Here is a 15,769-nt window from a genome sequence, read left to right as displayed (position 1 = left end):
CACAGGTGCCAACAGTGTTTAAAAGAAAGTAGAGGAAGAACAGAACAAAGACGAGCTGGAAAGTGAGGCTGAAGTTCATCTTGGCAGGCAGTCACTCACATTGACATTCATTGTGAGTTTTACTAGACACCCCAAGCCACTTTAAAAACCAGAAGCACATGTCTGTGTCAGCGTTAGCAGCTGTATAGCACAACAACAACCACCACAGGTTGGCATTTATCAGCCAGGAAGCCGTAGGGGGGGAAATGGAGAGATGGAAATGTGAGCAAAAGGGATAATAAGAAAATGTGGGGCCAGGGCAGACAATTGCTTTCAGTTAGCCAGAATGATGAGGAAAATGCCAGGTTTCTGACCAAAGCCATCGCAAGCCCTTCTCTTCCTGACTTTTTCCTTTCACTTTGTGGGGTTCCTTAAAACCTGCTAAGTGCCACGGAGTGAGGCAAGATTTCACATCCCCTTGCCAGCACTACTAAATATAGAACAGTCACGGCAGGCCAAAACACAATCATTACTCTCCCAGACACAATGGATGAAGGGGGAGGAGAAAGAGAGGAGAGGAAGTGGGAGATATAATAAGATAGGAGCTGCAAAAAGAGAGGGAGGTAACGGGGAGTGTGAAGAACACACGGCAAAGGAAGAAACCGGCAATAAAAATAAGGCAAAGGAGTGAAAAAAAGAAGAGCACAAGAGAAATCACAGAGAGGAAGATTAAATAAAAGGAGGCAGATGGGTAGATGAAAATAAGAGTCAAGAATTCACAAACATAACTGTATGAACACACCTGATGTTGCACACCATTTCAGTTTGTTTTGGTTATAACACAGCTGACCTTAAACCATTTCCATAGAAACGTTCCGGTCATTCTACAGAACCTTTTCCCCTTTTTCTTTCTCTGCAATATGAGGTCAATTCTCCACAATTTGCCAAACACATTTTGAGCACAATGCCGGGTACTTCCAGCTCCACGGTACCTGCTTCCGTAGCTCCTCGGCCGCTCTCCTCGATGGCAACCCGTTGGCTGAGCCTCGGCCGTTGGCCAGAGCCTGCTGCTCCCTTGCGTGCTCCCTTGCCTCTGCCCGCTCACTGCGCTCTCTCAGTAGGGGTGGAGGAGGAGGCGGAGGGGGTGGCAGCGGCGGGGCAGGAGCTTCCCTGCTGTGAATCCCCGCCTTAGGTCGCGGACTCTCCCTGGTCCCTGCTTTACTGTGGCCGTGAAAAACTGCGAAGGAATCAAGAGTGAAAATAGATAAGAGGGTGTGTTGCTTTTTTAAATGAACACTAACACGGGAGGATAAAAACAGAGGATAAAAAAAATAAATAAATCAGCTATTCACATTTTTTATGAAAAGGGCAGCAGTAAAGTTCTATGTGACCATTTTTTTTCAATTCAGTTTCAATTAATCTCAGGTTTAGTTGTATGGCGCCAAGTAACAAATTAGGTAATCTAACAGCACTTCAGTCCAATTTATGTTCAACTGAAGTCCCAATATATACAAGTCAATCCAAATCCAACCCAATTCAGTCCTATTCATTCTAACTATGTCCACTTTAGTCCAATCCAATTCAACTCAATTTAATCTAATTCAGTCAATTTCAGTTCAATCCAGTTCAAACTAATTAAATCAGATTCAACCTAGTTTGATCTAACTCAGCCCAATTCAAATCAACCCAAGTCAATTAAATCTAATTCAACTCAATTTAATCTATTTTAGTCCAATCCAATTCAACCCAATTCAAACCAATCCAATCTAATACAACTTAATGAACTCAAATGTAGTCAACTTTAGTTCAACCCAATTCAAACCAATTCAATCAAATTGATTCTAATAATGTCCAATTCGGTCCAACTAAATCCAATCAACTAAATTGAATCTATTTCAGTTAAATTAAGTGAATCCAACCCAATTTAATTCTGATCTAATTCAGCCCAACCAAATTTAGCCCAATCAAATTCAATCCAATCCAATTCAAACCAATCCAATCTAATTAAACCCAATTTAATCCATTTCAGTCCAATTTAATTAAATCCAATTCAATATTGAATCCAACTGAATTCATTATAATTGTATCCTATATAATGTCAGTTTGCAAATGTAGTTTAGCCAACATGTAGACCAATAGATCGCATCGATTAAATCCTCTGTCCCCAGAATGCACGGGGCAGCAGGTAACTGTGGAGAAAATGAAACTCCTTTTTAACAGGAAGAAACCTCCAGCAGAACCAAACTCGGGGACGGTGTGGCCATGTGCCTTGACCGGTTGTGGATGACGGGACAGGACAGAGCTACATGAACACAAAAACAGTAGGCCAGCAATATCTGCTACAGAGAAGAAAAAAGAAAAAAAACAAAGTTAATCTCTGCAATAATGTCAAAAATACATAAAGAGTAAAGAGAACAGTTAGGAGAGGTGCTCAGAGTATTATGGGATGCCCCACATTACTCTAGCCCTGTAGCAACATAAGTAAAGGGATGGCTGGGGGTCACCCAGCCATTCCTTACGTATGACGTCCGATTTATACACACATAGAGAAAAAAAGAGGAGAAATGTTCAGTGCACCATGGGAGGTACCCCGGCAGCCTCTATAAAAGCTGCTGCTCCATTCATAGCGGGATGGATCATGTCTCTTCTATTCAGACCAAGTGTCCCCAGAAAGTTGTCCAGTCATCCAAGTAGTCCATGCTGATGCCAACTAGACAGCCAGCAGTTGAACAATGACAAATGGCTGAACATGTCGACACTGGTCAAATACGGCAGGGGACCAGAGAAAACTGCAGAAGCCCACATTCTCTCAGTAAATGAAAGATTCCTTTTGGTGATCTTCGACTGCCTCGCCTATCAGGGTCTAACCAGCTGCCACAGACTTTTAACTGGTGAGGAGCTGTGGTCCAAAGGATGCTGAGTAATTTGACACGTCGGTGAAGTGAAAGCAGGAGATGCAGACATGAAGACAGCGAGCAGCAATGCTAAGTTTATGGAACTAAGATATACTGCGGCGCTAGCGCTAGAATAGGCGCTAGAGCACAACACAAGTGTGTTACAGAGTTAAGGAATTTAATGATATTCAATGAGGAGCTAACAATCTAACAGGGTACAAGCAGGGTAAACAGGAGGCCACACATGACGCCTCGGTCCTTAAGATTAAGCAGTGTTTTCATTTGATTACTCTTCTTTAATTCTTGCTCTGCAACCTGGCAGCAACTTTTAGTGGATACAAAAAGCCAAAAACAAATAAACAGAATTAAAAAATTAGGCTAAGTGGGGAAAAAGTGGGAATGTCATAGTCACAGGCCACGTTCTGCTTTCTCAGGCTACCATCTACCAATGTCAATAAGCCGAATGGACTATAAGCACTGAGGACCAAACCACCGCGACCAAGTGGAAAAGCCTGTACAAACACTGAAGTGACATGCTTTTGGCAAATGCGTAGTCCCTAATCAGTAAAATATGCATGATTTAAGGTGTGTATGAAGACGTCTTTATACTAGTGGTCAATGAACCTGTTCAAAATGGACTAAGACTGCATCGACCCCCGGAGATGATGCTAAGCGAGTCAAACACCAGTGAGGCAATTAACATACACATTCAATAGCTCTCTTTGCAGCTTTAATGAGGCTCAATTTAAAATTTTACCAGGTCTTAAAAGCGCCAACATAGAGCATTTACAGTACATATGTAGTACTCAACACACATGGGTGTATGAAGAGATGCGGTGTGTGTGTGTGTGTGTGTGTGTGTGTCTGTGCTTGTTATACTGCATGTGTGTATCCGCACATAACCACAAGTGAGCGTCTGCAGGTCTCTGGGGCCCCTGGCTCGATGAAAAATGAGAGAAATCCTGACATTTTGAAAGTGAGCTAAGCAAGAAACTGAGACCAATAAGAGCTGTTTAATTTAGCTATGTCAACATGGCACACGGCCGAGAGAGAAATAGAAGTGGAGAGATGGTGCACTGATGAATGGCCTACAATGTTAGACCGTTCCCGTCTCCCTTTACCTCCCAGAATAAAATGCGTCCCTCCCCGGTCTTTTTACAAATTCTGTTTAGCCTTTCTTTTCCAACTGCCCACGAGCCCATATAACCCTCCTCCTGTTGGAGAGTGGCTCAAGCAGCATATTAAAGTGTCACTTTTGACACCAATCTTAATACCACAATATGCACTACAGTGCGAGCGTGCTTTTTCTCCATGTGTGTGCCTGATATCCAACACAGCATAAACACTGTCAACACTAGAGCAATGGCCCTCTCTTGACTGTGTGTGTGTGTGTGTGTGTGTGTGTGTGTGTGTGTATACACAAACTGTGTCCTTAACCCCCTCATCTCTATTGTCCCTTACAAAGTATATCGGCTTGTTTCCACGTTATCTGTTTATTTAGCATATCACAGTGAAGGCGCCAAGCTTCTTTGCAAACAGTGTTTGAGCATGAGATAAGAAAGGAGAATAAGCGGTCCTCATGCACACAACAAGTCGAGATTTGTTCACACAGGTTTCACTATCGTATCGTTTGTGCCGCTTGTACAGTTTTATGTTTTAAGCTGCAGCTACGCATGTTCTTAAAAGGATCAGGGGGAACGTGTACATGTCTATGGCTGTGATGCGGATAGGCACTGCCAGTTAACCATATAAAAGGCAGAATATAGTTCTCGAAGAGTCCAATGTAAGCAAATCTATAGAACTCTCTATAGATGGGGTTGCTGAACAAAGCGTTGCCATTGAAAACCATTCAGGTGGCAATTCTACAGACTAAGAAAGAAGTAAGAGTCAGGGAGGGTGCAGAGGAGGAACTAGGAAATTTAGCCCTCGTTTCATTCAAAATATTCGATATGTCTCCCAGGACTGGCAGGGAGGGAATAAATCAGTCTGGTTGGAACTGGTTCACTAATGCTCTACATAAAAGACCACAGTGGGTGTTTAACAAGAAGATGATGATTGCAATTAATTCTGCACACAGAATTTTGGATTCTGTCAAACTTGTAATTTGTTAACAAAAGGTTTACATCTTTGGTAATATGATAGAAGATGAAGCATTATGTTTCAATGTGTTTGCATGTACATTTCCTAAAATGTTGTCAATGCAACTGCATGTATTCATCCACATGTCTACAAGCACCGGGTGCTGTACATATGCTCTCACTGTGTTGCATGTGAGCGTCTAGGGTCCTGGCCAGCTGTTGCAGTGTGTGCATAAACACCTTGTTAGGGCTTAGTAAGCTAAGTGTTAATTGGGGTGGAAAGAGTTGATGGGCTGCTCTGCAATCCCATGTGACTTGCCCCTCTGCAGTGGAAAGCAGGAGTGCAAACTCAGGAAATTACTCACATGCACACGCAAATGTAAACATAAGCATCAGATCTGCTTTTCGCCTCGTTCTATGGTGCATTCTTTGATTCTGGGCTTAAGTCCACTCCAGTTATTCCAGTGGCACGTTCTTCATGCTTCTCAATTCCATCCCCTTACTTTTCTTCATTGCTTTTCCAGCATTTGTACCATCTCCCAGAGCTCTTGTACATCTTTCTTTGTTTTTCTCCCATTCATTTACTTCTCTCCCTGAGACCCTTGTGGTGTATAAGACTAACTGAAAACATCCAGTCCAGTGTGTAAGCTGAGGAGATTTTTAATAATAAAAACATGGCATGCTGTGTTCCAAGCTCTGGGTCCGTCCTTACCGTGTCCATTGAGTGGCTGCTTGGTGGGGAGTTTGCCCTTACGGGGTGTCAAGTGGCAGGAAGAGGAGGCTGAGGCTTGGCTGGTGCTTCCTGCAGCATGAGAGTGGACACCAGCTCCATTCTGCACCTCGTCCTCCTTCTCCTCTTCCTCCTCCTCCAGGTCCTCCTCCTCCTGGGAGCTTCCAAAGTAGGCCATATTACTGGGCAAGGCAGCTGAACCTGAGCACAGAGAGATGGAGGAAAGGTGGAGAGAGGGATTAAGAGGGGGAGGAATAAAAGAAAGGTTGAATGAGGAAGGGTAGGGAGTGGAAAGAAGAAGAAGTTGCAATTTAAAATACAAAAAAAAAAAAAGGGGGACTGGAAAAACTATGTTTACCAAAAGTTTATTTCATCCCTAAGACACAGAGACACAGTTCTAATTTAACATGCTATGTGTTAAAATAGATCAACATCAGCATGTAAGTGTTGAAATATTAATGTAATAATAAAAGTTGCTCCGGGGTCTGAGAATAATGGTGACCATGTTGCATCTATTATTATCCCAGTCGGTGGCCTGTTGAAGCTTCGCAAAACTGCTCTGCACATAGCAGCACCATTGTTACACTCACTCACAGTTAAATGCACAAACATAAGGACATGCATGGCACAATGAGGAGAATTTTACTTGACTACTGTTGTCATTGTGCCTGAATCACACTACGCCACTAACATTTTATGATCTCCCATTGATAAGCAGCATTTGCGCAATTCTAATTTCTAAACTGACCTCATCATTGTCCTCATTCACCATTGTGACCGGCGACTGCCCTGTATGTTTTTGAGCTATAGTGCTCTTCAAATGCCCCGGCACAGTATTTGTAGTAATTGTTAACATAGCAGAGGGAAAAGGAAAAGGACTTAACGTTTTCTGATAGCTAGAACTGAAGCCAGAGCTCTGAAAGTATATGACAAGCAGTCTTTTCCACAGAGGCTCTCGATGTTGACAGTTTTATTGAGACATATATTATGTACATGTGCTCAAATTTCTAGCTCTGTAGAAGAGTTACTTAAGAAACTCTCTTGTTGCACAGCTAATCCCAAATCTCTCGCTTTCAGTCTTCAAAACAGGATTACTGTCAATCTCTACCCCTATCGGAGAAGAAAACCAATGTTCTCTCGCTTCCCTTTTTTGTCACACTCAATCACTTTCATTGTCATCTCTCGGAAATCGAGTCCAATGAGAACTCAAAGGAGGTATATGGTGTTTGGCAGCAGATAGTCTACAGCGTTACCTCAGTAAGCTGAGTGCAGACACACTCTCACACTCACAAAAGGTCACAGAGCCCAAAGCTATGTTAATAAATCTCATAATGTTGTACTCGTAAATCAGTGCGCAAACAGCTGGCTTAGTGATCCAGATGCAAGAATTAAAAAAAAAAAAAAAAAAAGAAGCTCCGTCAGGCTTTCAAAGTACAACATCCACTTTTACAGACACACAAATGTTCATACACGGGCCAAGCTGGAAATGTCACACGGTCCAAAACTAAATGCCACAAATACAGCAGAGAGGAGGAGTACTTAATTGACAAGGACGCAATCATAAGTGCCCCATAATAAATAAAATGGGCAGCAAAACATATCGTTTATTAGTGTACAGCAGAGAGAGATAGGTGACGCAATGCTAACTGTCCCTGTAGCAGTGTGTAGCCGACAACCGTTTAGAAAGCGCACGTGTGTGACACCGAGCCGCTTGAAAAAGTGAGCGCAAAGTCGGAAAAGTCGGCTAATTTCATAAAAATCATTTCCGTTTGCACACTAATAGGTGTTTTGATTTTATCTTGTGTTTGGGATTGCCGATTCCTAGTAAACAAACTGGTTACACAACATTCTCCCAAGCTTTGATTAAATCTGGCTGTGAGCAGGAAACCATGGATTTTATGAAGTTGTGAGGCCTTTATGACTAAATCGATTGCATAGCATGAGCAACTGCTGTGGTTTTTATAACCCTTTTAGGGGCATTGGTGTTTAAAGGGCATTAATGGAAAGTAATGTGCGATTATAAGCCAATTAAAATAATGTTAACCCTCTGACAAATAGGCTGATTTCAACTGGCCTGTAATAAACTATACAGAGTACTTAAAATAGCACATAACAAATTAAGACTAAGCCAAGCCATTCATTTAATTACCAGCATACTTGTATTTGGAGAGTGGTAAATGCTCATCTTAGATTTTATAAATTCAATAAATGTTAAGCCAATTAAGAGATAACGTGATGAGGACACCAATATAATTCAATTTTATGACAGACTAACAAGAGGGGTGTAGCTTATGTAAACATGTGTTAATCCAGAAATTAGAAGCAAAATCACAAGGAATTCACAAAGTCTATGGTTAGACAATAGGCTTTAAATCGGCTAAAATAGCCCTACGCCAAAGCCATTGGGAGCTGAATTATCATTCAGTAAGTGGCCTGTGTAATCAATATCTTCACAATGTGTCACACATAAACACAATGGCACTGAAGAGCCCTGCTTGGGTGAACTCAACGACATTTGTGTCCAAGTGTTTATGCGAAAATAAATTGAACATTTAAGGGACACTGAGTAAGCCTTGGCTTTACTTATGTTATTATAAGTTAAAAAAAAAAAAGCAACACAATGCATGGCTTAACTCAGCAAAATAGAATAAGAAAAGATGATCACTCAGAGTCTTCAAAGCAGATCTTGGTATCTTTGAGAAGAAGATGGGTTTTGCTTGAAAATTCAAATTCCACTCCTTCTCTACTGTGCTTAAGCTTTGCCTCCGAAGCCCCTCCCTTCAGCAAGGGAATGTCCAGGGTGTGTTGGGTTGTAACCAGAGCAACTGCAGACCTGACAGTGACTGAAAACTGTGAAAAGTTCCACCACCAAGCTTTTTTTCCCTCAACCATGGTGGATTTGTAAGAATCCACCATTAGACACCCCTGTAGTAACCAAAGGTGCAGCTCATCTTCTTCACAGTTTTTTGTTTTTTTTTTCTAATTTTTGCTTTGTGGGAAAAGTGAATAATTAAAAAACCTAAAACTAATACTGGAAGCATATTGAAATATTTTTCTTTATTCTTTTTATGAGGCACATACTCCATCTTTACATAGAGTATTTACCATTTTAAATTGTGCCGCCTATCACCAGCAGGCTAAAGGGCGCGTGGTTACTTACCACACGCACCCACACACACGCACACACACACACACACACACACTAAACACGCTGCAAAAAACACATTTATTCGTTTATCTTGGCGAAGCAGCAAACGCTCTCAGACCAAACAAACAGACCAAACGACGGACACACTGATGCAATCAGTTTGTAATGACTGGCTTCATTACCTAAATGGTTTTAATTTACTGCCCTGAGAAGGGGTCAATAGGCAAATGGCAACAGACCACAAGGCAGCCTGGGGGCAGAGATGGGGGATGTTTGAGGGTGTTCGACATTGTAGGGCAAAGAGATGTTACAGTGAAAATGAGCACAACAGAGAAAGCATGATGACTGTGCCTTTACAAAAAGTTTAAGATTTCTGAGATGCAGTGGCACTCAGAAGTTTGGATGGATTATGGTTCATATTATATGGAAATTGAAGAGAAGGCGACAAGAATCAGGCTAACCCTGACTAATAACTGTGGTCCCAACTCTGAGATGGAGGAGAGAAGAAAGACAAACACACACTCAGCCAACAAAACAAATCTAGTGGTCCAACACTGACCGTTGGCATCACATCTATGGGAATGCCAGCAAGAACGTTATCAGAAATTCCCAACCCTCGTCTCCAGTACTGATATTGAAAATGTATCGGTTATCAGAAAGTGCACAGACACAAATAGACGTACACGTTCCAGGTGGAGTAAAGAAAGAAAAAGAAAAACGCAGCTCATTCTTTGTCCAAGATCTCAAGCAGGGCTTGAGCCCAATCCCCTAATTACACCAGCTTTTCATCCACCTCATTCCGGCCAGACAAATCATAATTAGGTCTGAAAGAGTCTATTAGGATTGTCATTTTTTAACGGGGCTCTTGGGTGGAGGGGGCATAATTATAAACCCTCCCTTTCTAGCTACTCTTCTTTTGTCTCCTTAACTGGAACTGAAACAATGAGGACAATTTAAATAGTCAATCAGGAGGGTTTAGCTGCCATGGGGACATGAAGACGTGATGACTTACAAATAAGTGCTGCATGCATGTGGAGAAAGTATGAGCGATCTTTTCTGAGGGAAGGTAAGAAAAGACAACAAATGTAGGTTCTTCTGGAGAAGAGAGGAAAAGTCCTAATGGCTGAGCTAAAAAAAAAAACAAAAAAAACTCATTCATTGTTCTCTTAGATGAGGGGAAAAAAAAACAAGGATTAGGGATTGCATCAACGATCGACATTTCTTAATATTAGCAAAATATTAACCTCACAAACTGTGACGATGCTCATAGAGATGATGCAGTATTAGACAGTGCTGTACTAAAAAAGTCTAAAAAGTCATCAGTGGGCAAAAAATAAATAAATCATAGTCAGACTTGCACACAAACGTTCAGCCTTCCGCTGTTAATCTAACATCATTCATACATCAGAGGGAGAGAAAAGTACCTTATCCCAGGGGGAATTTCAGTTGTCACAGCAGCGATATACTGTTCCCAGGAGCTAAAATGTACTAATAAAAACATGTTCAGAGAAATCTGGCGAACAGAACTACAAAAACAGTCCTAAAAAGAGTTCTAAGCACTATTTTTGGTGTTGCCTACTCTTTCAGTGTAAATGGTTTACATTTGTGTCACATCTGTACTCGCGTCCTTGTAATCTGGGGGCTTTTGTTCACGAGGTCAGAGCTAAGAGGTTACGGAAGCAGAGAAGAGGAATTGCCCTTGCTCAACCTGAGGGGCACCACTGTGGGGTTGGCAGGCACAGGAGAAAGCCCCGAGGACAAAAAAAAAAGTAAACACTACGTTGCCGTACATACAGACCAGCTTATCGGCAAGTGGAAAATTAGAGCAAGAAGCACAAACTAGGAGGCAGCCTTACGCAAGACAAATTTCCAGGCATGTGTACAAATAGCTATCAATTTATTTTCTAATCTTTTACCTCACCTGAGTTACTGTGTACTGTGTCTGTATGCAGCATTTGTCCATATCAAAGGTATTTAATAAAGAACATAATCTTTACTCAGGCAGGAACACATACAAGGGATCAAAAGTGAGAAATCCAGGCAATAGACAGTATCACTCCATTGCTACAGTTTGAACTGAGCCACTCCTCAGTGCTGCCCCCACCCTGCTGTTAGCAGCACTACCATCCCTCTATGTTTTACCAAGGGCCAAGGGGGCCAGAGGCAGACTGTCTGGCTGCTGCCCAAATGGCTTTCTCCATGGATATAAACAGCCCAACAACAGGCCCGGACCACACATAAACACCACGATGAGAACACTGAGAGGATCGAGCGCTCCAGCTCGTGTGCAAGGTCGTGTGTGTTTGCAGGAGAAAGATGAACCGTAAGATAAATGCATAATATAAGCCCAAAACAATGTGGGTGGTGAACATACATGATGTGCATCATTTCATACAGCAGATATTATTCCGTCCAATTACTCCCACGTTGCATCAGAATAATCAGGAACCCCTGCCCCCCCCCTCCCTGGGAGGATTTAAAAATAACTTTTCCTCTGATTTACTACCACCATTAGAATGATCTGGTGCGATAAAGATGCCAAAAGAGTTCGACATTATAGAGTACAGACTCAGTTTGGACATAAAGGTACACATACAACACGGAGTGATTCGTAAGTTATGGTTTCACAATGCTGAGCACCAGAGACGTCCTGTTTTTACAACTTCTTTCGCCTCCTTTTTTTCATTTTTCCAATTCTTTTTGTTTTAACTGCTTTTATGTAGCTGCCAGAATGAATGATGGGTAGAAGTCTTAGGGTGGATGTGTAATGTTTACCAGATAAGATAAGCAAACATTGCAGAGGATGGGTGGGGGAGCAGGATGAGTGTTTACACGCTGAACGTTTGACCTGAGACAAATCCCAGAAATACCTATGTTGAAGTTTCAGGGTAGAAATGTCACTTAGTCTCCATTCCAACTTGGACAAAAAAAAAATGTTTGAATTAAAATGAAACGAAATGGCAAAACGATTTCTTTCAGATTTTCATAATATGGAATGAGATTCTGTTGGAAACATTTTAGTGACAAACAGGGAGGGGCCTAATGTATGAGATACGAGTGTCAGAACCTTAAAGGAAATAGAGATTTAAAGCCTATCAAAGACGTAAGCCCTTTTGGAAAGATTAACCTGGCAAACACAGACGTTCTCATACATAGTCCTTCTACACCCTGAATGATATATGAAGATAGACACACACACACACACACACACAAACTGGGAGGGTGCACACACAGAGACTCAAATGGGACAGACGACATCAGCGGTTAACATGGATTTGCACCCACACCCACACACATATCCTTGCAGACTCATCCTCAAGGGCTCTGCTGACATTCTCCCATGTCCCCTCTCTTGGTAAGCATCCCTGCATATGGGTCACATGAGAGGCCAAAGAGAAAAAAACAGAGCAGAGGAAGCCTTGAGAAGGAAAATGTCATCCGCACAGCACAGACAAAACTCACTTGCACTCACACACACACACACACACACACACAGACACAAAAAAAAAAAAACAACGCTAAAGTGGATCTTTAAATACAATAAAAAGCAGGAAGTTTCAGAGTGGTAAAAGCATTCAATCAAGCCTCGCTTCAAAATTAGCATTACTAGCACAATAAAGAACAGCACACCTTGCAAAACCTTACTGGAGATCCGCTGGCAAAGCACCAGCTCCAACTTTACAAGAGAGACAGAAATTGATCAATAACTGTAGTATGCAAGGCTACCAATAATGTCATCTTCAAAGTATATGAGACATTGCATGATTAGCCCATGCAACACTGTGGCCTATATATGCAAATCAATCCCTTGCATCGAAGACTTCGGTCAGCTTTAGCAACCTCCAATTATGCATTTTTCAAATGAGGCCCCCCTGAGGTTGAAATTACATTCCATAATGAGAGTATTCTCCCCAGAATAACAACATACAGCCATCACGTCTCAGCAGAGACAAATATAAGTTTTCTTTGAAGTTTTGAGCCCACTTTGTAGATTGGGTAGAGGTTAATAATGTTAACAGTAAATTAATCTAGAGTCAAGGCATTTTGTCTTCCAAATGAATAAAGACTGTGTGGGTGGGACATTCAACAAAGGATAAAATTGAGATTGTAAAGACTGGTCAAAAAAAACTAAATGAATAGAGAATATGGTGCTTCCCTTTTGATAATTAAGGCCTCAAATGTGTCACCTGCTCTGCTTTGAGTTTCCCAAGGAATATTCGAGACAGGTGACACTAGACTTTTACAATGCCTGTAAACATCTTAGTCCAAAAGAGACATAATTTATACATAATAAGTATGATCTAGCTAAATAAGAAGCTGTGACATAAAACACGCATTTTAAGGGAAGGAAAGAAACTCACTGATTCTGCCTGCTGGCCAGCGCAGCATAGATTAAAAGTAACATGAGGTGCCTATTAGCTTTAAAGGAACAGGCCTCGTTGAGTTATCCTAATTGTCTTGAAGGGTCTGGGCTACTTTGAGCCATTTCAAACTGGGTTGACACAGGTGCATGATACTCTCTTGGTGTCAGACAAGTTTTCCTTGTTAAAACACTCTCAAACTATTAATCTGTGCGAGAAGACAAAGTGCAGCACACCAAACAAATTCAGTTGCTAATTGCTCTGCCATGGCTTTTACAGTTCATTTGACATCGAATGTGCTACATAGTCTCGATGAAGCTGAATAATGTTTGCAGAGTACTCGATCCGCCAACATCTGCTGTAGTACGGGGTGCTAGGCAGAGTGTTAAAGAGAAAGGCAGTTGTTGAAAAGTAGGAGAGGGAGATGTGCGAGCTGATGAGATGCAGAAAAATCTTAGCCTCCAGCAACTTGGCCGCAGTGCAGTTTGTTGCAGTATGTGTGGAATTGTGTGTCTAGGTGTGTGCATGTTGAACAGCGGGGGGGTGATCAAGCATGACTTAACAAAATTTGTTGCATTTGGGTAAACTATTTGCCCATCTTCATGTGCAAAGAGCCAGCAAAATGTTGCCCGGCCTCCAGTGAAATGTTAGAACAAAACGTATCTGCAGCTTTCTTGTTGAAAAGCATCCTTCCTGCTCTGCTGCCGGTTCTAAGTGTGCGTGTGACTGCGTCTCTATGTGCTCCACTGTTCCGTGCCTTACCTCTGAGACAGAGGAAGGTGAGGAAGTCCTCCGTCTTGGGCTTGCGTCTGGACAGGTCCTGAATGGAGGAGGACAGGGATGACGAGGAGAGCGATGAGAGGGATGTGGATGGCACGGTGGCCAGGCCATTGCTCAGGCTGCCGGTGTCGGCCACTTTGACGGGCGTAGTGCTGGGTGAGTTGGGCTGTGACTGCGCAAACTTCCTCTGAGCCTGGAGTCGAGGCCTGAGAAGGGGAAAAAAAAAACAAAAAACAAAGACTTGAACTCTCGGTACATGGAAATAAATACGACAGGACAGGAATTTGCAATTAATTAAAGTCAGGATGCTGCCCCCCCCCATAAAGCACACTCGCCTTTTTTACTACTTTGGCCCTACAGCTATTGTTTCACTGTAGAGTGGTTTCCTGACACAATTACCCTGGATTGAAGAATTGATTGTGTTCACACATCTGTTCATCGAATGTATTAGAGCCCATCATCACACTCGGTAGCTGCCATTCACAGAGTGGGTGCTTATAAATGTTTGCATTTAACTGACACAGAAAACTACATGTGCATAGTCACAGATACACACAGCAGTTCACCTTTAATTACTGTGCTGTCAGCGGCAGCTGCTATCAAACAAATACAAGCACAAACATTCAGAAACTTTCCTAATATTCCCATCTGTATCATAATTTTGCCATCACAATAATTCATTTTCTCCCCTTTCACCCGTTTTCCGCACTTTCCGCCATTTTGCTCCTCCCTGCCTGCCTCTGCAATGCACTTGCTCTCTTTCGTGACGCACAAAGCGTTCAAGACATCTCACTGCTCGTCTCTTTTCTTTCTTTATCTCACAGCATGCGTCAGTGGAGGCAAGGGTAAGAGAAGAATATTAAAGAAGAGTGTATCTTAGAGAAAGCAGTGGACTTGTCACACCACCTCCTTCAAACAGAGCACAAACACATCTGGGCGCTCTTTCACACTCTTTAACATGCAAACATACACACACACAAACTACAAAAGACCTGAACCATCAGGGGCCGCACGAGCCAGCGAGCGGCCTCAATCGATTAGCGCCGCTATATATTTGTGTGCGTGCGTCTGTGTGTGTTCGAGAGCACGAGCTACGCTATAAATGTTGAGGAGCAGCGATAGAAGCAATGCGATATCCTGGTGTTATTTGTCAATTTGCTGTAGACCGGTCTGAGGTAAGTGGAGATAGGATCATGTCTGGAGATCACCCACAATGCATTTGGCGCATCCACTGAGAGGTGCAGAGCTCCGATTACACTCCAATCAGAGAGCAGTGCAGAGTTGAAACGTGTCAATTTCCTGCCCCGACATGGACTCAATATGGGAGAAATCGAGAGATGATTGCTTAAACATTGCCAAAGCCCCGCATTTGGAGGCAAAATGCGAGAACAAACGTTTGTTGTTGGTCTCCCAACAAACACTGTGTAAGCAACATGATAAGCATTTTATAAGCTGAAATACAACAATAAACATGGCCTAAGACATTTAAAGAAAGTGCACAAAGTATGGATTTTTCTTTTTATAACTTCACAAATGTGGTATAAACAAGCCACTAATTTCACTGAATGCAAGGTATGATATAGCTGCCTTGTCTTATATTTAGTAAAAAGCTATGTGCATAGGAGATACCGTTATCAAGTGTTATTACAGAACAAAGAACACAACTATTTAAAAGACAAAACAGCACATTGGGGACAGATGTCACTTCACACCAGACTCTGATAAAGTACAACCACAGAGATGATCAACAGTAAAGGAGTAAAAGGCGTTAAATAAAAGAGATCAGAAGGATTGAGAGG

The 15,769-nt window shown here is 42.1% G+C and overlaps 1 protein-coding gene across 1 annotated transcript in view; it reads right to left on the bottom strand.

The window, feature by feature from the left end:
• The window catches only part of jarid2b (jumonji and AT-rich interaction domain containing 2b), a 98,512-nt gene that overhangs the window by 17,304 nt on the left and 65,439 nt on the right, over positions 1-15,769 (bottom strand). Inside the window, exons 4-6 of the mRNA XM_072370528.1 lie at positions 13,953-14,176; positions 5,664-5,882; positions 972-1,216 (exon numbers count right to left, since the gene is read on the bottom strand). Of these exons, the coding sequence (XP_072226629.1) occupies positions 972-1,216; positions 5,664-5,882; positions 13,953-14,176 (688 nt within the window). The remainder of the gene's footprint in view (positions 1-971; positions 1,217-5,663; positions 5,883-13,952; positions 14,177-15,769) is intronic.

The sequence above is a fragment of the Leuresthes tenuis genome, unplaced genomic scaffold (genome assembly GCF_036924035.1).
Source record: "Leuresthes tenuis unplaced genomic scaffold, fLeuTen1.0.hap1 SCAF_18, whole genome shotgun sequence".
Taxonomy (NCBI): domain Eukaryota; kingdom Metazoa; phylum Chordata; class Actinopteri; order Atheriniformes; family Atherinopsidae; genus Leuresthes; species Leuresthes tenuis.
The sequence above is the reverse complement of the archived record's forward strand: the minus strand, read 5'-3'. Positions and strand labels throughout refer to the sequence as shown.